General features: G+C 45.0%; 1 protein-coding gene and 1 pseudogene across 1 annotated transcript; one reads left to right on the top strand and one right to left on the bottom strand.

Moving 5' to 3' along the window:
• Nucleotides 1-11,334: 11,334 nt before the first annotated feature.
• Nucleotides 11,335-14,085, bottom strand: LOC108160911 (CCAAT/enhancer-binding protein). Its single transcript, XM_017295188.2, has one exon. The coding sequence runs from the start codon at nucleotides 13,505-13,507 to the stop codon at nucleotides 12,125-12,127; it is 1,383 nt and encodes a 460-aa protein (XP_017150677.1). The 5' UTR covers nucleotides 13,508-14,085; the 3' UTR covers nucleotides 11,335-12,124.
• A 2,700-nt stretch (nucleotides 14,086-16,785) lies between these two features.
• Nucleotides 16,786-20,088, top strand: LOC108158077 (annotated as a pseudogene).
• The last annotated feature ends 6,162 nt before the right edge of the window (nucleotides 20,089-26,250 follow it).

Raw genomic sequence — 26,250 nt, 5'->3', positions numbered from 1 at the left:
TAAACAGTCGCCGAACGTGCGCTAATTTTCACATTAAAATTGATTTTGATTTTTTTGGGAATCTTTGCTGTGATTTTGAATCGTATATTGCCATAGGGACTTGCCGGTTATGCAATATTTGGTCTGAACCGTCGATGTCTTAGGGAATGCATTGACTGTGAAAGTGAAGAGGCGGACATGGCGTTTGTGTGATATTTTCAATACAGTTAAATGGAAAGGGATTACAATGGAGAAGGGGCTCCACAAACAAGGGGGGAACTGCTATTAGTTTATGGAGATAGTATCTACAATCATGATCCACACAGTTATGCGATCTTTTTTGATTAATGTATCAAAAAACTATTAAAAAATATATCAAATAATAGTTGTTTGGAAAGGGCTATGCCACCCAAAAGTGAATATGGTAGAAATTTTTCTCTTTTCATATTTTATTTTCCACCATTTTGCAACGAAAACCACAACAGCGACGGCGACGTGAATTTAATTTGTGCCTCGATTTTTGAGTGCTGTTATTTATTTATTTATATTTATATTTACAGTGCTGCGTGCATAATTTTCCCTAAATTATAATTCATTTGGTCTCTGCCGATCGGTCTTCTGCTTGCCACTGCCACTGCTGCTGCGCTGTCTCTGCCTCTGCCTCTGTCGACGGCGATTATGTGATTTTTCTTGCCGCCGCAGTACGTTCGTCATAGCCATTTTGTTGTCGTAGTCGCTGTTGCTTTTGCTTTTGCTGTTGCTGCTTCGTTTTCACTTTCTATCGCTCCCCTACGGCAACAGCAGCAGCAGCGGCAGCGGCAGCGGCAGCAACTTACATGTGTGCATATATTTGCTGGCACTGTATGTGTATGTGTGCGCACCAAACGACACGCTGACCCAGTTTCTCATACCACTACAAGCGAACGTGGAAGCACACACTGGAATTAATATTATTATGGTTCGGTTTTGTGATGCCCTGGCAAATGGTACCACGATTTTGATCAAATGTTTGCACGCATCATCAATTCTTGATCGGAAACTCGAGGATCCAATGGGGCCAAGGGACCAAACCAGTTGCAGAATGATTGAACCTTAGATATCCTAGAGCACAAGTTTATCCAAATGTAGATCACCATATCCAAGGCTTGCCATGGAAACGATGTATCTTCCAGAGTATCTAAACCTTCGGTGTTGTGTTCGAGTCGCTTTGTTGGTTGTTCGTTGCTGCTACTGATGTTGTTGTCGTTTTGGTTTGCTTGATTTTCTTGCTGGTTTCGTGTCTCGACGTCCATGTGCCTCCGCAGGGAGGACCCCCCACCAATCTGCTCGTGCTCCTCTCTGGCTCCTCTTTTCTTATGCAGCTTATGCCGTACGTGGTCGAGTGGAGAGCAGAGGAGACGGAGACCCATACACATATACATACATATATTTCCATTATCAATTATCGATCGTTCGATATTACGGGCCTGCTGCATGTGGGTCTGTGCTTTGCCCTGACAAATAATTGAAATTGAAGTTCGGGATGGGGATCGGGTTCGATCCGATCCGATCCGATCCGATCCGATCGAGGGGGATCTTTGGCTATGCATTAGCTTTAATTGGCCGGTCATCAAGGGGGAGGGCAGGGCAAGGCAGAATGCCCCCCCAAAAAAATGCCCAACTCGAACAGCACATGGCGTTTAGTGGAACGGTGGTGGGGAGGGGGAGCGGGATGGAGGTATAAAAACAATGACGACGAAGTTTTTGGTTGAGGGAGGGGGACTGGAGTGGGGCAGCATTTCTGCTTCGTTGATTATGTCTGCAACAAAAGCTCTATTAACTATGGAGACGAGACGCTCGCTTGGCGATATCGATCAGAATCACGAAAATGTAATGCACATTAACTAAGCATATCTGGACTGCCCTACGAGTGCTTGTTGGGGTACATCTGCTGCGGTAGGAAGTATGAGAAAAGGTTCCAGACATCAAGGAGGTATTACAACTCCAAACTGGAAAGGGAGATTTACATATGTAAACCGATCTGTTTTCAACTAATTTTAATGAAACTTCCCTCGGAAAGCCCTTGGATGCATAGGAGCTATTCAAAAAGGGTTTCCTGTTTTCCTGTTGATCCCCAAGTAAGGGTATACCGCACTTCGTTAGATTGCATTCCCCTCAAGTCTTCTGTTTCCTTCTGGCTGCCTAATGTTGCTGTGGTCGGTGGTTGCCGCTGCAGCCACGATCCCTGCCCTACGCTCCGAGCCACTTCACGCGTGAATGAAAGCGAAAGGAAAACTGAGCCACCAGCAACGGGGCAGAGCCAGAGCCGCAGCCAGAGACAGAGCATATAGTAGAGTCGTGGAGAAAAATGGCCCGAAATGGTGAGGAAATGGCAAATATTGGGCAAATGGTGAGCATTTTGCAAGCGGGCCATCGGGGCCCCAAAAAGAACCACAGCCACAGCAGCGTGACTAGATCGAGAGGGAGCGACACGCGGAGTGGCTACTCCTGGCTTCGACTTTGCTTTTTTGGCGTTTGGTTTTTGGAATTTTAAAGAAGAAATTAATTTATGCTTTTCGGCGCATGCAAAAATTAGTGTCACACGCATAACATAACGGGGATGTTATGCAATAAAATATACATATGTATGTAAATATGTGAGTATAGTAGTAGTATTTCTCTTTATGAATTTAGGTGGATGGCTTAGGTTGGAGCTTCCCCTATATCCATATTGGTAGAGGTAGAGGTAGAGGTACAGGTACACCTCGAAATATGTGTGCGTCTGTATTGGTAGCATGGCCGAAAAGAGTGTATCTGTATGTGTATCTCTGTTTATTTAATATGCAAACAACAGCAACAACAACCATAAACAAGTTTGTCTATACATATGTACATATGTATGTACATATATCTATTTTTTCTTCGTTTAATAAATAAATAAAAATTTGTTGTAGTTTTTTCCCGTTTTTTCTTTCAGCTTATTTTTTTTCTTTTTTGAAAACATGTTAGCATGCAGCTACAAGTGTGTGTCTGTCGGTACCCCCCTCCTGGAAGCAGTACCCCCCTTCACACCCATTACAGCCATGGGCTGTGGCGTCCCGTGTCCCGTGTCCCGTGTCCCGTGTCCGCTTGTCGGCATCGCTGTCTGGTGTCTCCGCGCCGTCGATGCTGTTGCCGTTCCTATTGCTGTTTGTTTGTTCAAGACACTTCAACACTTGAGCTCAAGTTTTTGTTGTATTTCCTTTCCACAATTCTCACACAGACAGCACTCCACTGAGTGCACTTTTCATCGACTGGGAGATAGAGGATGTGTGGTGGGAGATATCAGCTGGCCGAGTGGGTTGAAGAGTGTGGTTCTGCGGAGAAAGAGGTCTGCACCTTCATATAACGAAGTTTATTACAATTTTCAAACTACAACTATGTTACTTTAAATATCCCGACATGATCTTTTCCGTCCAGCAGAAAGCCACTATGCCATCGACCCAGTTTCCGCTGTTTGGCGCGAAGCGCATCCGTTAGTTAAACTCCACGTCCCGAAGCGAGCGAACGCTTTTCAAATCGACTTACGTAACTGACCTAAGTCATCCACTGTTGCGTCGCGACGCAGCGTTTTCTTATATAACCAAGCGACTAACTGTTGTGGCCCACAAAACTGCATCCCATTCATGATTCTAGGCTATCGACAGACCCACACACACGCACACAGACACAAACACGGATCAGATACAGATACACGACACGCACAAACACTTACAATCGCCTTCTGTTTATTTGTTTGTTTGTCCGCATCTAAGATATTTTATTGTATTTATTTCTAATTTTATTTTGTGTCCGACTTCCGTGCTTTGGCTTTGGGTCACATGCGTGCCGTGCACCTCACTTCACCCCTCCCTCGTCTTTTCTTTTCGGGTGTGTCTTTTCTCTTCTTTTCTTTTGAGTTTATTTATTTATTTTTTTTTTTTTTGGCCCTTTCGGTCTTGTCTTCCGGCTGGGGACCCGCATTGACAGCGTTCGAAGCGGCCTTGAAAGTGAAAAGGTGTCGACTGGCTTGGCCACTTTCGCTTTTTAATTTTTTCAATATTCATATCAATAACAAAATAAAGAGTTGCTTGAATTTCTTATGAATGCAGTGGCAAAGGGAGTGGGTGGGTACGCCTTTTAAATCTACCAAAAAGTGTGTCATATATTCTAATCTGCTTATCTACGCGTTCCCCAAATTAGATAAACTATATCTTATCGTTGATCCCATGTTAACCCATTCTAGTATATTTACTTACAAGTAAATAGTCATCTCTTAACAAGAGTAGTTTGCCCATCCTCTAAAGTCTTCAGACTCTACAGAATACATCAGTCACAAGAAGAATTCTGATGGATATACGCCTTCATTTTGGCCAATTGTTTATTGTTCAGCTGCTAACGGACTTAAATTACATATTTAAATAGCAATCAAATTTGGGCGCTGATTCTGACACTTTTCGCTTCGTATTGCCACTATCAAATGTCAAATATCTCTGTGCCCACGCGACACCCACTAAAAACTCTGCTGTTAATTTAATTTATTTTCCTTTTCGGCCCGCTCTCCGTGTGGTGCCTCATTTGCATACAGTCTTCGACGTCCAGCGTCCCGCGACTCGCGTTCCGGCCAAAGGTAAATGCAAAGGCAAAGGCAAAGGCTGACTCTGACTCCAGTTAATTGTCGAGGCAACCTCATTTCATAAGCAGTTGCATTAACAGTTAAAAACACATTTTAGTGGCTGTTTTGTGCGGCCGTGCTCGTTTTTCCCGTTGGCTGACTGGCTGGCTGGCGGCAATTAAATAACCCGGGGCAGTCGAAGTCGCAGTCATAGCCAACAGGGCGAGCGATTATATAAGTCGGCGCTCACATATTTAATTGTTTATAACTACCAAAAATATAATCATAATAATATTACATGCGCCCATGCTTATGCTTATGCATTTTTCACTTAGTTCAGTGTTTAGGCCGATTGCAACAGATCTTTTCTGTCTTTTCTTGTACCTTTTTCCTTTCCTTTCCTTTCCCTTCCTTTGCTTTGCGTTCCTTTCATTTCATTTGGCCCCAAAAGTTTTCCTGCGGGTTTCAGTTCCGTTAACGGTTATTAATTATGCATAACGCTTCGCCGCATTTTAAGTTAGGCGACAAACAGATACACATACATAGATACACAGCTGTAGAGGCCCAAAAGACAAAGATGAAGATTGAGAGCCAGGTTAAATGATTTTTCGCCTCCATTTTTGCTTTTCGCGTAATCATAAAAGCCAAAACTCGTCGTCGTCGTCGTCGTCGTCGTCGTCGTCGGCGTCGCCTTCTCCGTCATCGCCGGTTGTGCCAGTTACATGGACTACATTTGGAGATGATCTGCCATCCCCTCCCCTGTTTCCCCTGCGTCCCGGTTCCCACCATCTCGAAGATCTCCAACCGGTTAACCAGTCCTAAACCGGAACTGGCTCGCATAACGGTAAACAGACAAAGCCAGGCCTCAGTTTCAGATCCAGCTTCAGCTGAGAGCCGAGCCAAACTCTCACTCTCAATGTCGCTTCTTTCTCCGGCTCCGGCTCCGGCTCTGGCTCTGGCTCTGGCTCTGGGGGCCTTTGCATTATTCATCCACAGCCACAGCCACATTGTTGTGGCATTTTCAAAGTCTTCCTCTTGACCTTGGACTCAACACGGCAACTTGTCGTTGTCGTTGCTGCCGTTGTCGCCGATGTTGTTGGAAAGCAGCGCCAAAAGCGTGTGCCACAAAAGAAAGCCAAACCACTTTTACTTTCAAGCTCAAGCCAGGCCAAGCCGCGCCGCGCCGCGCCGCACCACGCCGCGCCGTGCCGGCGAAATGAGGCAATGGTATGTCGGCCTGGTTTGGTGGGGTGGCTCATGGATTTTCGCGCCAAAATGTGACGCAGATAGAGAGAGAAAGAGAGTGAGAGAGGGGGAAAGCATGCGAGACGACACAGGGATCCGACATCTTGAGGGAATGACTCATCGGTACAAGCAGGAAGTCGCACGAAATGATGTCACTTGCTCTTGCCTTGCCTTTAATTAACCCAGTTCCCAATCAATTTTCAACCGTCTTTGATTTCATTTCTGATTGAAACCACTCTCCATGATCACGTCCTCCAGAAGTTAACTTTCTTACGAGTTTTCCCCTAATATTCAGCACCAGTGAGCAGCACCAGACTTCACTTCCCCATTTATTGAAGAAGATAAGAAGAAAGATTTGTGTGATCTTGACATGCTTGAGAATGTATGTATGTACGTACGTACATACTATATAACACATGATTTGTGCCGAGTCCACACATTTTTATACTTATACTAATTACATTAAAATTTAAATCATTTGTTTAATTTCTTTATTTTGTTGGCAGCTCTTGTCTCTGGCGGTTTGTTTTGGCCAATGCTTCAGAAATGCGATGCAGAAAAGCACAAATTTTTGGTCGATTTCATTGTTCTCTGGGTCGGAATGAACCTTTTTTTGGTGCTATTTTTAAGCGAAAACCGAAAGGTTGAGAACAAAAGATGGGCAAGGAGACAGAGACACAGCGAGCGTGAAAGCAAAAGATACGCATGGCATGGGATGAGATAAGTACATATCTGAGAGATGTTCTAAACAAGTGAAGCATTCGAATATATACAGTTTTGAGCTAAAAAATAAAGATCCAGAAGTTTTGTAAGACCCAAAATGTGAGTAAAAACTGTAGGCAATCATTTAGTGACTTTTGTATCCCATTTCATACTCAAAGATACATTTTATGGTTCTACTTGTTCCTTCTTCGACCATAAAAATTATAGAATCCCTTTGCCTTTTGCTACAATTTGTTGTTTCTAGAGAACATTTGGGATACTTAAAGTCACTTCGGGGTCTATTTCGGCTGCATCAACTGCACATGATAATGAAAACTTCTTTTTGATCAGCTCAGTCCCAAAGTGCTGACCTACTTAACAGACCAGACACCACCATGGACGGGGGTGTGGAGTGGTGCGTGGGGTGTGGGGTGTGGGGTGTGGGGTGTCGGATGCCTCAAGCAATGGAGAAGTAGACACCGTCTAAACAGTGCCACAGATCGCAGTATCCAGACACATTCCTCCATTGGCAATGCACAAACATTTCTCTCTCTCTCTCCCCCCGATTTGATTGCCTTTTCGGTGGGGTATCCGTACCATAGGGTGTGGGTTGTGGGGTGGGGACTCTAGTGGAGTCTATTTTACAGCTGCTGACCTACTTAGCTCAAAGTCAAGAAAAAATTTGTTGCTCTCTGCCGCTGCTGCTACACGTCTGCTGCTGTGGCATAGAACATTTCTTTCAATGCGCCCGAAACCCAGAAGAAAGAAACAAAAATTGAAAGTGAATTCTGTTGTTGTTGGAGTGCTGCAGCGACTGAAGCGACAGCAACAGCGACTGCAAACAACTCAACAATACCGCAAAGCAAACACTACACAGCAACAACACCAACAATTAACAACAATTTTAATTTTGTTTTTTTGTTGTTGCTGCCTCGCTCTTTAAGGGAGCATTCCACACACTCGTTCGCACAGATACAGATACAGATACAGATACGTCTTTTCCCATTCTTTACGTGTTTAGGGCACATATTTGGGTTTGTTTGTATTTCCTTGCCTGTATGGGTGCAAGTGTGTGTATCTGTGTGCTGTAAAGGAAAAATGTGTACCAGAAATTAGGTCAATTTGTTGTTGGCTGCTGCTCGACTGTTCTGCTTGCAACAAGTGTCTGGCGCGCGGCGGCCCTTTCCAACGGACGCGGGTCTTGCCCTAAGATAAGTTACCTCCTCTGTCACCCACCCCCGCCCCATTGCAGGGCCACCCCACTGCCACGGCAGCGACGTTGACGCCAACGCGCAGCTGAAAATAGAAGCCCGCGCGCAGCTTTTTGGAAGAAGTTTTTTTTGTTTTTTCAAAAGGGCGCCCCTTGTAAATTTCGACTTGCACACACACACACATATGTACGCGTTGATTAGCAATGTATGTGTTTGTGTGTGTTGGCGTTGAGATTATTTTCCAGCATTTTTTATTGTATTTTCATATATTTTTATTGTTGTTGCCGGGTCTCTCTGTGGGAAAAAGTAGGCCAATGGGTCTGTGGGTGAGTGGTTTAGATTTAGTTTTGTTTCTTTCTCTTCCTCTTGGGATCTTGCCTCCGTCTTGCTCTGTGGCTGGCCTTGCCGCTAACGTGATTTTCCGCCCTTTTTTGGGGCTGTCGATTAGGATATCCTGGGTCCAGAACGATAAATGGTTCCCTGTTGGTTGCAGGACTACTACGTCATTATGCTTCCTTATCATCTGATCTGATCTATCTCCATACAAACTCTTTCCATTTCGACTGTATTTCGAATGTATGTATGTATGTATACAAGTATGCATTTAAATCTTCGTTGTGTTTGCCTCTCGTTAAGTATCTTTGCTTCGCTCATGCTATTTCCCCTTTAGCCTTATCTACACAAGCATTTTGTTTGGACAGTGCTGCCCATAAATTCTGAATAGATATGCTTTCGAGTGTTAAATACATCTCTACCATATGTAAATTGATTTCTTTTTAATTGTTGCTGAAGTTTTGTTAGTGCTATTAACTCCACTCTGTGCTGAGAGAACGTAGGTTGTTGTATTTTGCTTCACCTCATCCTAAAAGTTGCGTAAAAGAGACGCATCTTCAATCTGTGGGTCAATCTGTTGGGGGCTGTACAATTTATTTGATTATTTGCCATCTGCAGAGCCGCAGAGCCACACAGCCAAATGTCTCCATTTTGCGGGGCTCGCTTGATTTATAACGGAAAATTCGTTTAAGCAAAGCAAAACGCTAAACAATTTTTGTGGGCCACGTTAATAAGCGCAACATAACGAACATAATATCTTAACTTGGTCATCAGGCAGCAGACAGACAGCCAGCACAACAAAAGAAAAGGCATCTTTAAAAAGCAGCAACAACAACAACAACAGCACTCATGGCTATTACATAAGACCCACACTCAGATACAGATACAGATACATTGAGCCTCAGACTCGGCTGAGAGTGAGGCTGAGGCTGAGACTGCGGCCAACATGGCGTCGTCGTCGTCGTCGCCGTCGAAAAGAAAATAGTCAATGTATTGTGGAAAGGAAACAGCAAAAAGCGGGGTAAAAAGAGGTGAGCTCCGCCGGTGCCCCATTGTTGCTGCCTCAGCTGCTGCTGCTGCTGCTGCTGCTGCTGCTCTAGAGGCAACGGCTGTATTAGATAGCAAAAGTCAGTCAGTCGGCGGCATAGAAAGTGAAACCGCTCCGTGTTGGCCACACGATCGTCGTTGCCAGGCGAATGGTGGCACAAAAGAGAGGGAACGGAGCTCGGCTTTAAATATAAGCCAAACAGCTATTACTCAATCTGTGCTAAAAAGAAAAAAAATAAAGATAGATAGATAGATAGATAGATGCAGAGATGTAAAGTTAGTCCCTCTCTCTGTGTCCCTCTCTCTTTCCCCCATTCGCTCTCTTGAGGCATGAAAATAAAAATGAAGTAACCCACTTTTTTCCGTTATGTTTTTTTGTTGCTGTTCGTTGCAGCCAAAGATGGAGTGGAAAGAGGAGAAGATACCACTCGTACAACAATAAGTAGCAGACAAAGTGGAACTGAAGTGTGAAAGATCGATTGATTGGCAACTGAAACGTGATGGATCTGGATCTGGAACTGGACCTTTTGAAGCTCAATGAAACGGAAAGTAACGAGGATCAGAGGAGCATACCATTTACAAATACAGGGAATTATGAGAGACATATCTTTCTTGAGAGCTTTTCGAAGTTGATAATCTATTCCTGAAGACTGTTAAAGTTGTTGTGATAGATAGATTGCTCTGGGACCCGTTTGATTTCTGACATCGTACTGATCGTACTCTCAGATTCGTTAAGCACATACCAACCCCATGCTGAAACATCCCTTAGACCTCCCGAATAACCCTGTGCCTGGGCTCCTCCGCCTCTTGATATATGCCCCGTCAGCATCTCTCCTTCCTTCTTCATTATGGCAATTAAAATTTATCAACCTATCGCCTTGGTAGGACGGAAAAATGACTGCAAATTGTGCTGCCTCTGGTTGTTGCAGATTTATCACTTCTCGCTGCCGTCGCGTCGCTCATAACTCATACGCCGCGTATGCTTGGCGCTTAGTTTGGCAGTAATTGTGCGGCAATTTCTGTTCCCTTGCCAAAATGATGCTGACGATGATGCATGTATGTACCTGGGAGGGCGCTGCAGTCCGGGGCTTAGGGCAGGGGCACAGGCAACCGCAAACTTTCACCGTAAGCCGCTTAGAACCCTTATCAAAGTCGAGCTTTAAATTGAAGCCAGTTTCATTTTGGGTTTCATGGCTACCACAAGACACCCACAAGTTGTACAATTTCACTTTCGAGAAGGTTACTGCTTGCTGCTGCTGCTGCTGCACTCTAGAGTGCATGCGCAATTAGCTTTCATCAATCAAAGTACTCAACAATGCCCACTGAGAGTCGGGGTGACAGGGGAGACTAGGGCTAGACAAATTGGGTGCACGCAGCAGTAGCAGGGGCAGCTGCGGCAAGAGCGGGGCAGGCAGCAATCGCCGCAGATGGAAAGAAAGTTTTAGCCACCGCCTTGCGTTGGCTTTCCTCAACAAGCCATCAAGAAAAGGGCTTAGCCCGAACCCAAATTTTTTTTGGTTTTTTGTGTAAGTGATTATCTGCCCCAGGTCGGGGCAATGCGTTCCCCTGCTGCTCCTGCTGCTGCTGCTGCTTACCCTCTGGCCCCAGGCTTCGGGGGGGCTTTCTCTGGCGCGTTAATTTGTCTGATATTTCTGTGTGTTTTGTATTTTTTGTTTCGGGTTGCATTTATTCTTTTTCGCTTTGTCGTTTATAAATTTGCTTTTCGTTTCGGGTTTGTCTTACTGTCAAATTGTGTCAACACGGCCGCCATGCGATTGTCTGGCGGTACGGTCCTCCCATCCTCCTCAGCCGAGCTGCCCCCTCTGGCAGTCCCTTTGCCCTCAGCGCGTGTCTCAGCTGTCGCGTCTGGCAGCCCGAAATGCATTGCCTTGTCTTGGTTGTCGCATCAGAGGAAAAGCCACAAGAAAACTGTGTCTCCCTCTCTGCCTGTCTTTTATTGGCCTTCTATGTGCCTGTCTATGCGTGTGTGTGTGTTTGTGTGGCCGCCTAAATATGGCCGACATTTTATTAGATATTTTTGGCAAAGCTCTTCGCATTGTTTTTGGGCCAATTACGGTTTGTCGGCTAATTTATAAATATTATAAACAATTTGATAAAATTAGGGAAAACTTAGGGGGTTCGGTTTTAAGGTTTGAAAAAGCCCTCTTGAAAATGAAAGAATGTTTATGTTTCTTTGTATATTGTAAATTTTATTTAATTTATTTAGAGTTGCTTTACAGTTTGCGTTTGTTGGTTTCTTGTTGTATGTATGTATATTTAATTTACGAATTTATAAATTAAAATGAGAACATTGCGTTGGCCTTACAAGTTAATAGCATTCATATCTTCCGCGCTCTCAGCAGCCACGGATCAGATTTTCCGTATTCTCATCGCATTCGCTAGATTACTGTTAGTACCGGGTAGGGATATGCGTAGGGGCAGGGGTAGGGGTAGTGAGTGGGGGGAGGTTTCTTTTTGGGAAAAGGCTTACGATCTAGAGATTTGCTAATGTTGGATCAGTGTTTAAAGCAGGGCCTGGGCGTGGCATAAAGCATGTAGGCGCAAGCCGCACACCATTCAAGAAATGTAAAAAATTACAATAGTAAAAATATGATTTCTGTTTTTTGTTTGTTTTTTTTTGTTTTGTTTCTTCTGTATAAATAGTTTTAATTTTTTTGTATTTTCCGTTTTCTTTCCTGCGCGTTTTTACATAAATATTTTCAACATTTTTCTTTGGCTTAACTTTATGATAATATGCATAGATATATATTTATAGATGTGCGAAATATATGTTACAGTCGTTAAAATTAAGTACAAAAAAAAAAAAAAAAAGATTGCAGAAGTTGATGAATAGTAGCAAAAAGGAAAATGGTTCTTACATGCTACCCACACAGCATTTTAAATCTTTGATTTGGCGACACAGACACACTCACTCACTCATTCCTCATTCATTCATTCATTCACACTCAGACTCATTCACAACACACACTCACGGCTACAGTGAGTGCTCGTTGGTGTTGAGGAAGCTCCGACAGACGCGACTCACTTCGGGATTGGCATGGTTCATCAGCTGCATGTAGATCTGTTTGTGCAGCTGCAACTCGTTGGTCATCTCCCCCAGCTGCCGGATGAGAGCGTCCTTCTCCTTGAGCAGGCTCTTCACGCGCTCCTCTACCTCCCGCGACCGGACTTTGGCCTTCTCGCGACTCTTGCGCACCGCAATGTTGTTGCGTTCTCGCCGACGCCGGTACTCCTCGGTGCCCTTGTCAACGTGCTTGTTTCCGTGCTTCCGGTGGTGGTTGTGCTGCTGGTGCTGACCCGCGTGCTGGAGCTTACTGTGCTGCTTCAACAGGTGCTGGGCCCCGGCGGCGGCCGCCAGGTGTGGCAGGTTGTGGTGTGCCAGCACATTGGCCGTGGTCAGATTCGTGAACTGGCTGCCATTTACGGGTCCGCTGCTGCCGTTGCTGCCATTGCTGCTGCTGTGGTTCGGGGTAGTGCTACCGTTGAGGGTGCCGCTGGTGCTGTTGCCGGATATTCCGTTCCCTGCGGACCCGTACCCGTTGTACAGCCCATTGCCATTGGACATGAAGGCGGCGGCCGCGTTGCTTGCCTGCTGGCTGGCCGCTTCCTGCAGGTGGCGACGATACTCGGGGTCGATTGGCTCCTCCTTGATCGTGCTGGAGTCGGAGCCCACGGAGCTGTTCTCGTCGCTGGAATTGTTGTAGGTGGCGTGCACGGGCTGCGGCATGTACGCCAGTGCCCCGCCCCGCCCGTAACCGTGCTGATTCCTCAGCGTCTGTTGCTGCAACACCTTGGCTGCGGCGCTGACCATTCCATTGGGCGGCAGGGTGGCGGAGAGTCCACCCGGACTGGTTACCATGTCGCTGAAGATTCCCAGCGTCTCCGTGTCCCGGAACTGGTCATCTATCAGGTGCTGCAGGTCCAGGGTAATCTCTTGGGTCGTCAGCTCGTCGAGATCCGTCTGTGTGGTGTACTGTTGCAGCATTTGCTTCTGCAGCAAGTTGTTCACATTGTTGTTCACGCTGTTGCTGTTGTTGTTGTTGTTGCCGTTGAGGGCCGCCTGTTGCATTTGGTGCATGGCATGCTGCTTCACAAGGAGTGCCGCATCCTGGGACGTATTGTTGTTGGCATCCGTTGTCTGCTGCTGGTGTTGAGGATTTTGTTGCTGCTGCTGCTGCTGTTGAGGATTTTGTTGCTGCTGCTGCTGCTGTTGCTGTTGCTGTTGCTGGGCAGTGGACATCGCCGTCAGTGTGATCTGGCCGATGGTGGCCTGCTGGGGAGGCGGCTTCTTGAGGTCCAGCTGGGCCAGCGTCTGCACGGCATCGGCGTACATCTGTGGCGATTCCATGTTCAGCATTTTTAGTTGCCCGAATGAGGGTAGAATGTTGATGCCTTTTTGCCCGATAATTTTGATTGATTTTAGGCGAAAGTTTTGTTGGGGAATTTATGGTTGTTTTTTTTTTTGTTTCTGTTGGTTGGCTCTAAGTCCTAAACCATTGCACTGAGGTAAGTTTGTCTTTGGAAATGTTTCTTTTTTATCTCACAAATTGGTAAATTTTGTCATTTTTTGCCGCTTAAATGTTTACTGCAGCCACGCATTTTTGTATTGTTGTTTGCTTGTTGTTGTAATCGTTGTTAACACTGCACTTCTCCGGCCGCACGCGCTCGAACGACTGAAGTGCCACCGCAATGATGCAACAGATTTTATACGAGGCGGCCCGACGCGACTCTGCTTTGGTATTAGAAGGCAGGCAGGCAGCAGGCAGCAGGCAAAGGCAAGCTCCTGAAGAACCGTTAGGCTGTCTGGGCCCCCAGAGAGCGAAGAGACAGGCAGACAGACAGAGAGAGAAAGAGGGAGCTTTTCTTGGCGTTTTCCTGTCCGTTAGAGCGAGCAGCGCGTCCGTCGCTTACAATTGGTAAATTGTAACTGTGACAAAATGCGAACGCGCCACAGTGAAAAAGTCTTTGGCGCAGGCCAAGCAGCAGCAGCAGAAGGCAGCAGCAGCAGCAGCAGCGCCAAAGAAAATGAGAAGCAAACGACGACGCCAGCGACGAAGCCGAAGCACAGCGCGCATGTAACACACACAGACACACACACACACCACAGCCACAGACGCAAATGCTCCACGCCATAAAAGCCCCAAAAATGACGTCGTCGTCGTTACTGCTGCTTGAGCGTCGGTCGGCTGCGCTGCTTTTACAGCAACTACCTGTGGATGAGCGTCCAAAGAGATTCAGCCAAAGAGAGGAGAGAAACGATCGACTGACTGTCTGCGGGACATGTAAAAAGCAAAAGTTTTTCCCAATCACTTTTACTCTCAATGAGAGAGGGGGAACCAACTGAACTGCAAACAATTTACTTACCAGACAGGTTTCTGCTCCCTGCCTTCTGTTGCGACTGAGTGCAGGGAGAAAAGCCAACTGCTGTGCAGAGTGTAAACGATGAGAAGCGAATAATTAAATATTTTTCTAAGTTTTTTGAATATGAAATAGAAGGTGCATTCTGCATAAGCTCAAATAAATGCACATCTGACGTAGCAGTTTGGCTTTTTTGCATTGCTATGCGGCATGACGTCACAAAATTCGCATGCAGGCAGTCAACAACGAAAGAAAACAAGAGAGGAGAAAGCTCTCGGTAGTCGAGGCTTTACTACCCTTTCAGCTATAAACATTTCAAGATACGATACATAGGCATCAGCTTCCTATGGCTCACATTTTCTACTGAGTCCACCAAATAAAAGTGCAGAAGGACAGACAGACGGACATTCTTAGGATAGTACTAGATGATGATGAGCGTACGTACATACAGTTCATATAGTCGGATATACCTCCTTTTACATCTAGGGTATACAAAAAGAGCGCCAGCTTTGGCACTGAATACACTGCCAGCGTGTTGTCTCTCTTCTCTCGCTTTCATTTTCGTTTGCATTGGGAGAAACAACAATAACAAAATCACGCCCGCATAAACCGGCATTCCCCCTCACCTCTCTCTCTCTCTCTTACTCACCCGGAAGGGCCTCCCTTCTCGCACTCTTTGATTTCTGCCTAGACTTTTGCCTCAGAAGAAGTTCGTGAAGAGCTGCATTGCGGGGGGATTTATTTTGGCGCGCATGCGTGACTGCTCGGACGGAGGCGTCGCGTCGCAACGCATCAGAGAGCTTTCACGTAATATCGTACGCAGTGCTTTTCTTGTTGCTTTTGCGTCTTATTAAAATTAAAATCATGTTATGAAATTCATAAAAATTAGCACGCCTCGTAGTTTTGTTTATTTAAATGCAGCGATTTGTAAAAGTTGTCTTTGCTCTGTCACTGGCTCTCCCTCTCTTTGAATCACTCCCTTTCTCTCTCTGCCTCTCTCTCTTTCTCTTTCTACGACTCTCTCCTTTTCCATTTTCTTTGATTTAGGTCAAGTTGTCGTTTACTTTTTGAAGGTGTGTGCGCTGCTCTCCGTTGCCCCTTTGTTTATTCGGATTTTATTAATCATACGCCCCGTGCGCGGTTGTACGATAAGAGCAGATGCCGATGTCGATGACAGGACCGCTCTTCAGCGTTGATTCCCCAGCCCCAGCCCCAGCCCCAGCCCCAGCCGCAGCCCCTTCCTTATCAGTCAAATGATAACCCATCTGATATATCGATATCGATGACTACATCAGAGGAGATTGTGCAAATTTCACTGCCGCTGCAGCCGCTTCCTTGTGCGTGTTGCACAAATGCGTTGCCCTCGACACTGCACCCTTATTGTTCAAAGGCGTTGCATTGTGCCCCTGTTGCCCAATCATTGATCAGATGTCGATGCCTGCTTATCAATTGCGGCCACTGACGAAATGCCATATGTAGATGGGGCAAGATGGCCTTATCCCAACCGATAATTGAGTTCTTTGATTGGGAAAGTATGGTTAATAAAACAAAAGAATATGTGAGTTAGTTAAAATTAACGTGATGTTATTCTATCCATTTAAATAATAAACAAAATAAATAAATTTGTTTCTGGAAAAGAATTTTCTTCCGCAAATCAAAGAAAATAATGATTAGATTAGGGTTTGGTAATTCTCGCCGATTTATTTAATCAAAGGCATTTTATGCAACAAATAAAGATAAAGATAAAATGAAGAAATAAGTCAAAGCCTTTTAGGCATCTCTCTGCAGAGGGAGCCTATTCCCACGGACCCTCCAGTTCTTCTATATCAACTACGACCACGCGCTATGCACAACAACCTTAGCCACTTTTTTTTTGTATTTTGGCAAACGGCTGATAAGACGAGACGGCCAAAACTCGCGAATTCGCGTTAACAAAACAAATACTACTGCCTGACGCGATTCAAGTATGGGAGAGCGGTGTATCGCGTTCATTGCACCCGAAAAAGAGTTATCTGACACACGCAAAAATCACACAGATATAATATTTATAAATATGGTCATAATTGAGAGCTATGGGAAGTGATTTCTATGGGACATTCCCCACTCTTGTATGTAGGGGTACAATGTGCCTACAAAGCATATAAGAAAGGTGCTTCCATCTGGTCCCATCTGTCCCGAGGAGAGAATTTTTTGGGTTTTTTTTATCAATATTATTATGCGATGCAGAGAAAAACGTTGGAAAATTACTTAATCATCGTACTATGAATTTTGAATTTTGAATATTGTGTTCTGAAGTCCGTGAACAGGAGCTACAAATACGTGTCCATCAAAGTAAAACTGTTTAAGAGTCCCATTACCAAAGTCAAGGTCTTCCGCCCAAAATGGCCACAGAAAATATGACGTTAATACAGTTTCTATATCCAGGTTAACTTCGGTCTGTATAAACGATTTAGTGGGTATAGGCCCTTCCTCTACAACTTAACAGTCGATGCCTGTCGATTCCACAACAATCAGAAATCCAACCCCACAGCTAGCTTCATTTTTGAGATCTTCAAGCCCTACACCAACATGAACCACTCGTGTCCGTACAGTGTAAGTGGTCAGGGGATCACGGTATTGATTCAGACTTACGATTTCTAACCCACAGGATTATGTTGTGCTGGACAAGCTCACTGCAGATTTTGTAAATCACCGGACTGGTGACTACTTATTCCAATTTCATTGGATGGCACTACGACATCAACCGGGCAGTGGTCAAAGTATACTTCACGCTTTCTTGAATAAACATATGGTTTTTGGTTTAATCTACCGTACTTGTAATACAAATATGGAAGCGTTTTTTAACCTTCTTATGTGTAGAATATATATACCAAAATTGGTTGTATCGAAAGTTTCGGCCCCCTAGATACCGCCGTTTCCTTCTGGTTTGTTTTGATTTCGGTTTTCTTAGTCACACCTTATCGGCCGCAGTGACGACCGATATCGTTTGCTACGCTACCCCCAGAAAAGTTATACTTCCTCAAATTTGAACCCGATCGCATTGAACTCGAGTCGAGAGAGTTTGATGACTCGCACGCTGGATTCTCACGGCCCGACTTTCGATTAGGCGAAAAGTTCTAAGCACAAGCAGAGTCGAGACCAATATTCGCCGAAGAGCGGGCAAACACCACTTTCATTGGCGAATCGCGTCGCATCAGCATTAATATTTATTCATTTCTGTGGGCATCAGCACATGGTCGCCAGGGAGCGGTTGGCTTTCTGTGGAAGCAGCAGCAGAAGAACCAGAAGCAAAAGACAATACCCAAAAGGCAAGAGACAATCCCCCTTTTGGCAGAGAGTTTGGGTTCGATGAACCTGCTGCATTTTGAATGGTGTTCAGTAGTCGGTAGTTAGGTGGAAATCCTCAAAATTTTCATTAATTGTGTTTGAGATTTAACATTTTTTTTTTTACAGTCAATTGAATTAAATTAAATTATTTTATTTTATTCCAACAAAAAAATATTAAATATTTTTGCTTATTTAATGGTTGTTGCTCTCTCACATCGTTTATGTTATCATTTGCTATTCGTTTCGCCCTCTTGGAACCGAAATGTTGATGCTGAGACATTTATATTTCAAATATACGTTAACCACTGATGCTTTCTATTGCTTTAACAGATTGCTTGGAACAACTGCTTGCACCGCTTGCGATGTGTACTTCTTTTTGGACTGCTTGGATTGACTGGTTTCACAAAGCAGTGTAGCATTTCATAGCTGCCAGACTTTGCCAGCTAGTTCATTAAATTTGTTCCTTTGGGCTGACTGTTGAGTGCTGATTGTTATGACACCATTGACTGCAGACTGCAAACAAATATCCGTTTGCCATGCCCATGCAGCTGCTCCGCCAGCCTTTGGAGCTTTGGCAGTCCTTGATCAAGGATACAATCTGCAAGGAGGCATTTGGGCGCGAGATGAGCCATTGCCGTCACCGCCCACTGATCGAGTTCAACAAGCGCCTGCCTCACAATGCTCTCGATCTCTGTGGCAGCTCGATCGACTCGGGACAATGCCAGTCTTCCATCCTCCACCCTCAACCCTCTGCCATATCTCCTTATCATAACTGATAATTGAGTTCTTTGATTGGGAATTGGGGGATAATAAAAATATGGAAAATGTAAATTAGTTTAAATTATCCAACTAACCATTTAAAAAAATATAAATAAATAAGTATGTTTCTAAAAAAGAATTCAATCTTCCGCAACTCAAGAAATATAATGATTAGATTAATTTTTGGCAACTCTCGCCGAGTTATTAAATCAAAGACATTTTATGCAGCAAATAAAGATAAAATAAAAAACATTATATAATTTAGATATCTGTATATAACAAATACTATACCCAAAAATAAGTCAAAGCCTTTTAGGCTTCTCTATGCAGAGCGAACCTATTCCCACGCCCAGTATGATGGACCCTCCAGTTCTTCTATATCAACAACGACCACGCGCCATGCACAACAACCTTAGCCACTTTTGTTTGTATTATAGCAAACGACTGATAAGACGAGACGGCCAAAACTCGCGAATTCGCGTTAACAAAACAAATACTACAGCCAGACGTGATTCAAGTGTGGGAGAACGATGAATAGCGTTCACTGCACCCTTAAACGAGTTATCTGAAACTCGCAAAAATTACACAGAAATTATATTTAAAAACATGGTCATAATTGAGAGCTTCAATTCTCAATATTATTATTATTGGCAAATTATTTAATCATCGTAATCTGGGCATCAACTGATCAATGGACCCATACTAAATGTTCATTTTAAATGACGATCCGTTTAAATCAAATTTCAAAAATGCAGTTATTGGGGCAGTTATTGACAATTCATGATATACGCCAAGCTCGAGTTTGTGGTTCGTCTCTTGATGATTTCAAATTTGGTAACAGAGGTAGGAAGGATTAGAAAAATATTCATGTAAAAGTAAAAATATATTGTTACTCAACCCAGATCGCTTCCCGGACGGAGTTCACAAACATCAAATGCGACTCCTTGGATAAGCAGTTCAGTGATTTTGACTATTGTTTTCTGAAGTCCGTGAACAGAAGCTACAAATACATGTCCATCAAAGTGAAACTGTTTCAGAGTCCCATTACCAAAGTCAAGGTTTTCCGCCCAAAATGGCCACAGAAAATATGACGTTAATACAGTTTCTATATCCAGGTTAACTTCGGTCTGTACAAACGATTTAGTGGGTATAGGCCCTTCCTCTACAACTTCACAATCGATGCCTGCCGATTCGTGAATAATCAGAAGCCTAACCCCATAGCTACCTTTTTTTTTGAGACCTTCAGGTCCTACTCCAACATGAATCACTCGTGTCCGTACAGCGTAAGTGGTCAAGGGATCACAGAATTGAATCAGGCTTACCATATCTAACCCACAGGATGAGATTGTGTTGGACAAGCTTACTGCAGATTATGTAAATCACCGGATGACGGCTTATCTCCCTTTTCCTGATGGTGACTACTTATTCCAATTTCATTGGATTGCCTATGACATCAACCGGGAAGTGGTCTAAGCATATTTCACGCTTTCCTGAATAAACATAAGATTTTTGCAATTTCATATTTTTTCCGTACTTTCAATAAAAATATATAAGCTTCTCTTATCGTTCTTATGTGTAGAATATATCCAGGGTGCGGTTGGCTTGGTTGGTTGAAGGAGCAGCAGAAGAACCAGAAGCTAAAGACAATGCCCAAAAGGCAAGAAACAATACCATACACCTTTTAGAAGAGAGTATGGGCTGAATGAACCTGCTGCATTTTGAATGGTGTTCATTAGTCGGTAGCTAGGTGAAAATCATCAAAATGTTAACTAATTGTGTATAAGATTCTACACTTTTTTGTATCAGTGGGGGAGTCGATAGATTTCAATTGAATTGAATTGAATTGAATTGAATTAAAGCTAAGACCGTTTACTTTTTTCCAATAAAAAATACAGGAAATATTTTTGCTAATTTAAGGGCCGTGTTCTCTTACATCGTTTATGTTATCATTTGTCTTTGCTGCTCTTTTCGCTGTTTTGAAACCAAATGTTGATGCTTAAACATTTATATCTCAAATACATATGTATACGTTCAGCACTGATTTTTTCTACTGCTTGAATAGATTCTTTTGAACAACTGCTTGCAACGCTTATGATATGTACTGCTTTCTTAATTTCGGTTCACTTGGGCTAACTGTTGAACTGTGATTGGTATGACACCATTGAGTGGTGGCAATTAAAAATCTCACTGCCAGCCCATGACGCTGCAGCTGCTCCGCCACCCCCGCCCGGGCTAATTTCTGCCTACAGCTGCAGTTGGAGCTTTGGCAGCACTATGCCGTCACCGCTCACTGATCGAGTTCACCCACAGCCTACCTCACAATGCTCTCGATCTCTGTGGCAGCCGCTTGAAGGGCTTCCATATCCAGCAGTATAACGATATCTTGAAGAAGTATCTAGTCCATGGGAGGACTACGATTGGAAGGAAAGTCAACGTTTATAGGGATTCTTAAAGTCGCTGTTCTTAGCACTTACACCATCAATGATCCTTGACCCACAAGCTTGAAACACTCCGCACCAGTCTCTCTGTCCCTTATCCAGCTCATATCAGAAATACCTGAAGGTAACAACGAAGGAAGCACAGTAGCCACAACTCATCCTACCTAACTACATTTGGCATGCGATCGATCGATCGATCGCTTGCATAGTGACTGAGACTGAGACTGGGACTGAGACTGACCCAAGCAAACCAACAGCCGAAAGACTAACAGACTGGCTGACTGACTGACAGACTGACTGTCAGAATGCCTGAACGATCCTTGGAGCGAGCGATGGCACGACGACAAACGCATTGATTGAAATAGTTTATTTGCAGCCCGGTCGTCCCGGGGCCAGTGCCAGTCCTCCATCCTCTAGCCCTTTTCCTTCGATGCCATGCCCTACGATTGTTTGCCTCCTCTTTTTGTGTACGAGTATTTGTGTTTTGTTGCTTTCCTCATATTATTTGTGATGTTGTGTTGGCAGAGCGCAGAGATAATGATGACGAGCTGCCAGCCAGCCAGCCAGCCAGCCAGCCAGGCTGCATCCAGGCATCAGCATCAACAGTAGAATCGAGAAGAGACATTTGCTCCACCTCCTCCTGGGTGCCTGTGCCTGTGCCTTACCTGAAACGCCATAGAGTGGCCCGGCCACGACTGATTGGGATGCCTTGTGAAGCGACGTGCGCAGAATTGACATTTTGTGGGCGCGATAAGGTCGGTGAACGGTCCCGTCCCCGCACAGCCCACAGTCCGCAGTCCGCAGTCCACAGTCCGAGCTGTATTTCGAACGGAGCGTACCCTCATTGCTCTGATTTCCAGGCAAAAGAGCACAAATTAAAAATGCTCCACAATTGCCTGAGAGATCGAGATCGATCGACAGCTCCGCCAGTGGAATTTTCATATGAGCGCTTGATTTCAGCAAAATTACATACTTGTAATTTTAAAATGCTGCCAAGAGTGCCAAGAGAGTTGAAACCAACAGCAACAGAAAACTAAACGAAACGAAACGAAACGCAGCGCAAAAAACCTCAAGAATCACAGAAGTCCAAGAATTTTAACCCCAACGCAAAGACTCTCGAGTCTCGAGTCTTGAGTCGGAGTCGGAGTCGGACTCCAAGTCGATTTCTTCCAACTGATCACTTACGCACATTTTATCACAGCCAGGTTGGAGACATCGCTGTGAGCCTCCACCTCCTGCCTGCTGCTCCATGGCCTGACAATAAGTGGACCCCAGTCTGGGGGGAGTTGGGAGTGCTCGACCAGGGTATACCTTCTGTACTTGTATTTGGATTAACTGCAGGATTGCTTCATCCGTGAACATCTGGCTAAAATCAAAGACCTCTTTACCGAGAGAATTCTGAGAGGATACTTGCTCAAAAAGAACCACATCATATAAGACAGAATCTTTAAATGACGTTTCAGTCCAATACACCCAGAATATCCTCTAGTTAGCGGGTAGAAAAAAATAAGTTACCGTTCTACGCGCTGAAATTTGTTGTACCATCGACGATCCGACGATCCCAAGCTGCTGATGCTGCTGCTACTGTGGCTTCTGTAGCTTCTGTAGCTTCTGTAGCTTCTGTAGCTTCTGTAGCTGCTGATGCTGCATGCAACTCCTCCGATGCTTTGTGGCCTGTCTGGGACGTTCTTCGTCTGCAGCCCAGCTCTTGTCAGTCCGGCAGCAGCAGCAGCAACAACAACAAACTATCGATCGCTGGCAATCGATCAAGTATTTCGCGTACATTATCCGAGATGCGTGGGATAATTCTGTTCTAATTTGTAGAGGCCGAGGCAGCGGTATCCGACTACAAACTGACGTCAACCGAAAAAGAGAACCTGGCCCCAAGACAAAGCCAAGCCAAGAGGGCTGATGGGCCCCACTGTCATGCTAAGCACGCAGCAATCTCGACTTTTGTCATAATTAAATATTGAGGGAATATTAAAATGCTGGGCTGGCAAGGAAGTTCTAACTGGACAGGACGGAAGGACGGAAGGGCGGAGTGAGCGGCGCGTGGTGTGGGGAGGCCTGAACTTCCGTTGTCGCTGCACTTGTCACAGTGCCGAAGGGAGTCCGCGCTGAATGCAAATGAGCTTTTGGCCAACTGGAAAACCGGTAACAAGTAACTGCCAGCCGGTAATCAGGTGAAATGGTCACGACCTGTTAATCGTTTTATGATTGTAGCGGTGCTTTTGTTTCCTGTGGCCGGACAGACACTCCGAAAGACAGAACGGTACTTCAGCTCAGAGAAAACCAAAACCGAAACCAAACCCAAAATAAAGGGTGGGATGGGGGTCTTCTGCTTTTCCTTTTGTTTCGGCAAAGCCTCAATTTTATTTAAATTGTAGCAGAAACAAACACAACACACAGACAGATGCCTGCCCCCTGACAAAAGGCATCGCACAGTCGAACCCAAAACCGAACCCGAACCCGATCCCGAACCCCGAACCCCAAACCCCAAGCCCAAGCCCAATCCTTATGCGTTATTCATGAGCCAAGAAACATTGCGATCGCCTGTACCAATTGCCAATTGGTTCGATCTTGACTCCGACTCTGAATCTGATTCTGGCTCTGACTTTGACTTGGCGTTGGCGTTGGAGGTTCTCTCTCTCTCTCTCTCTCTCTCCGCAGACTTTTGACAATCTGCAGGCTTTGGCTTTGGCTTTCTGTGGCTGTCTCTGACTGTGGCTATGGCTGGGCTAAGTGGTTCATTGTCACCCCAGCGCCCAATTAGACACCTGAGCTCTGTGTTGTTGTGGGTGCTGCATGCCACAGATAAGATGTTCCAGGCGCTGGATTATAATAATGTTAATGATCTAGGACAATGATTGGTTTTGCTCTGATAGATGCATGGGTTTCCATTGGGGTAAGATCTCTAATTCGAATATAAAGATCATTACAAATGTCTCACATTTTCATACTGGCCTCTGCAGTAAAGGCATTCTGTAGTTTAATTATTTTACCAGTAGTCTCGATAGATCCCAACTCAACATCTCCGAGGTAGTTTCCCATATCTCGTCATGTATCGTATCTACTAAATAAGACAAAACACAAATTTACATATTTAGACTATTTAAAAACATTTTGGCTTGGGCCTATGCCGAATGCCCAAGAAGGTCTATAAATACCCAAAAATATTTATATATATGTACAGACGTATATGCATAGACCTCCTATCTATGTGCTTAGGTATGTGTGTGTAGCTGCAGCAAATCAAAAATTGTTCAAATTCGTAAATGGAACAAACGTTTTCTTTTTTTACAATTCATTTTTTGAGTGAGTTATAAAAATAAATTTTCGGGAAGATATGCGAACATACAGATGTATGATGATCTGTTCTCCCGTTAGATTTTGAAGGTGAACTCTGAGGGATTACATAACCAGTGGCCTGGGGGAGCAAGAGCAGGCCCCATAGCTGGAATAAACGCACGTAAAACGCCAAGCAAACGCTCGCAAATAATTAAGTATTAGAAATGTGCAAGAGAAGAAAATTCCAGGGAAAATTCAATGGCAAAAAAAAAAAATACAACATGTGGCTGTTGTGGTGGTGGTGGTTGTTCCCAGCTGAGGCAAAAGCCAGACAGGCTGACGATCGCCTAGAAAGACAGCCGCTCTGGAGCCACAAAGCTGGTACAAAGGAGAGGGATCCAGACCAGACCAGACCAGACCAGACCCGACCAGAGACCCAACTAACCAATTAGTAAGCGCTGCACAGAACGCGTCTACAATTGTGAGAACCTTAGACTTAGAACAGGCCAGAGACCCAGAGCCAGAGCTAGACCCGACCGAACCGAACCGGGCCAAAACCCAGCCAGCCAGGCCGTGTGAGTATGATGAAATGTCAGCAGGAGCAGCAGCAGCAGGAACAGGAGCTGCAACTGAATGCACTGCGAGAATCGAAGGGGGTATCTGTATCTGCGTCTGTATCTGTGACCTCTTGATCTGCGAGTAATTTATCATTTATTTAATAAAAAAAGTGCATAAAGTGTATAACTTTTAGATCCGCTTATTAAATATAAAGTTTTCCATTCTCTAATATATTATTTCTCTCTGTGGGAGGAGTAGCAGGAGATGAACCGAGGACGGACCGAGTCGGGTGCCCGCTGCGTGGAGCGAGCCTTATATGAGCTAAGGCCAGCGGCAAACGTTCTATTTTGACAGTCATTATGATTAATTTAAATCATTAGGCAGCCCAGGCAGGTAGACAAACCATCGCGGAGCCGCAGAGTTCTTATATTTCATTATAATTAAATGCACGCGGCGGCGGGGCGACATCGACATCGACTCAACATCGACAACGACATCAGACATCATCTCGGAGCTGGAGCTGGTCCTGGGCCCCTGCCTGGACCTGGCTCTGGCTCTGGCTCTGGCTCTGGCTCTCGACTATTCGCGGAAGAGACAAGCTGGCGACAACGACAACGGCGGACCGAGGCCGAGGCACGGCGAGAGTCTGGAAAAGGCAATGATGACCATTTGCAGCTGGGGGAAAATGAAAAATCGAAGCGAGGAATGCATCAGCCAGCGACCAGCGACCAGCGACCAGCGGCCAGAAGTCTCCGAGTGAGTGTATCGATGTACAGAGATATTGTATACTCATCCTCGGCAGCACACTATCTCTGGCTATCTGTTAGTCGCTGCACGTGGCCAACACACCGCCCAGCGTCGACTCCCCCGTCATCCACCCAAGCGACTATCAGCAACAGCAGCGGCGGAGCTGCAGAGGGAGCAGAATTTTCTTGCGAACATCTATTTAAGGACATTGGTGAAATACTCGTACTCCTGTGTACGAGAGTACGAGTGTACAAGTGGGCCCACCACGCAAATCCTCTAGAGCATTCTGACCATATTGGCCGAGGCTCGAGGCATTCCTGGCATAGTTTAAGTGTATCGCTTTTTGCCCCTGCAGCCGCCAGTCCGTGTACCCCAAGGGGTACAGCTGCAGAGGGTTGCAGCAGGGGAGGGACTGAGAAGAGAAAGGAGAGAAACAGAGAAATTACAAAATAACAAATTAACTTAATCAGCGGCTCTGATAAGCGAGACAGCAGCAGCGCGACACAAGAAAATGGCGTACGATACGAATACGAGTACGAGTACGAGCATAATGTAATTACAAAACTCAATCACGAACGGGCCCCCAGAGAGGGAGGAGCCACGCTCAGGCCCCAAGATCTATGCG

This window comes from Drosophila miranda, chromosome 3, assembly GCF_003369915.1.
Source record: "Drosophila miranda strain MSH22 chromosome 3, D.miranda_PacBio2.1, whole genome shotgun sequence".
Lineage (NCBI taxonomy): Eukaryota > Metazoa > Arthropoda > Insecta > Diptera > Drosophilidae > Drosophila > Drosophila miranda.
The sequence above is the reverse complement of the archived record's forward strand: the minus strand, read 5'-3'. Positions and strand labels throughout refer to the sequence as shown.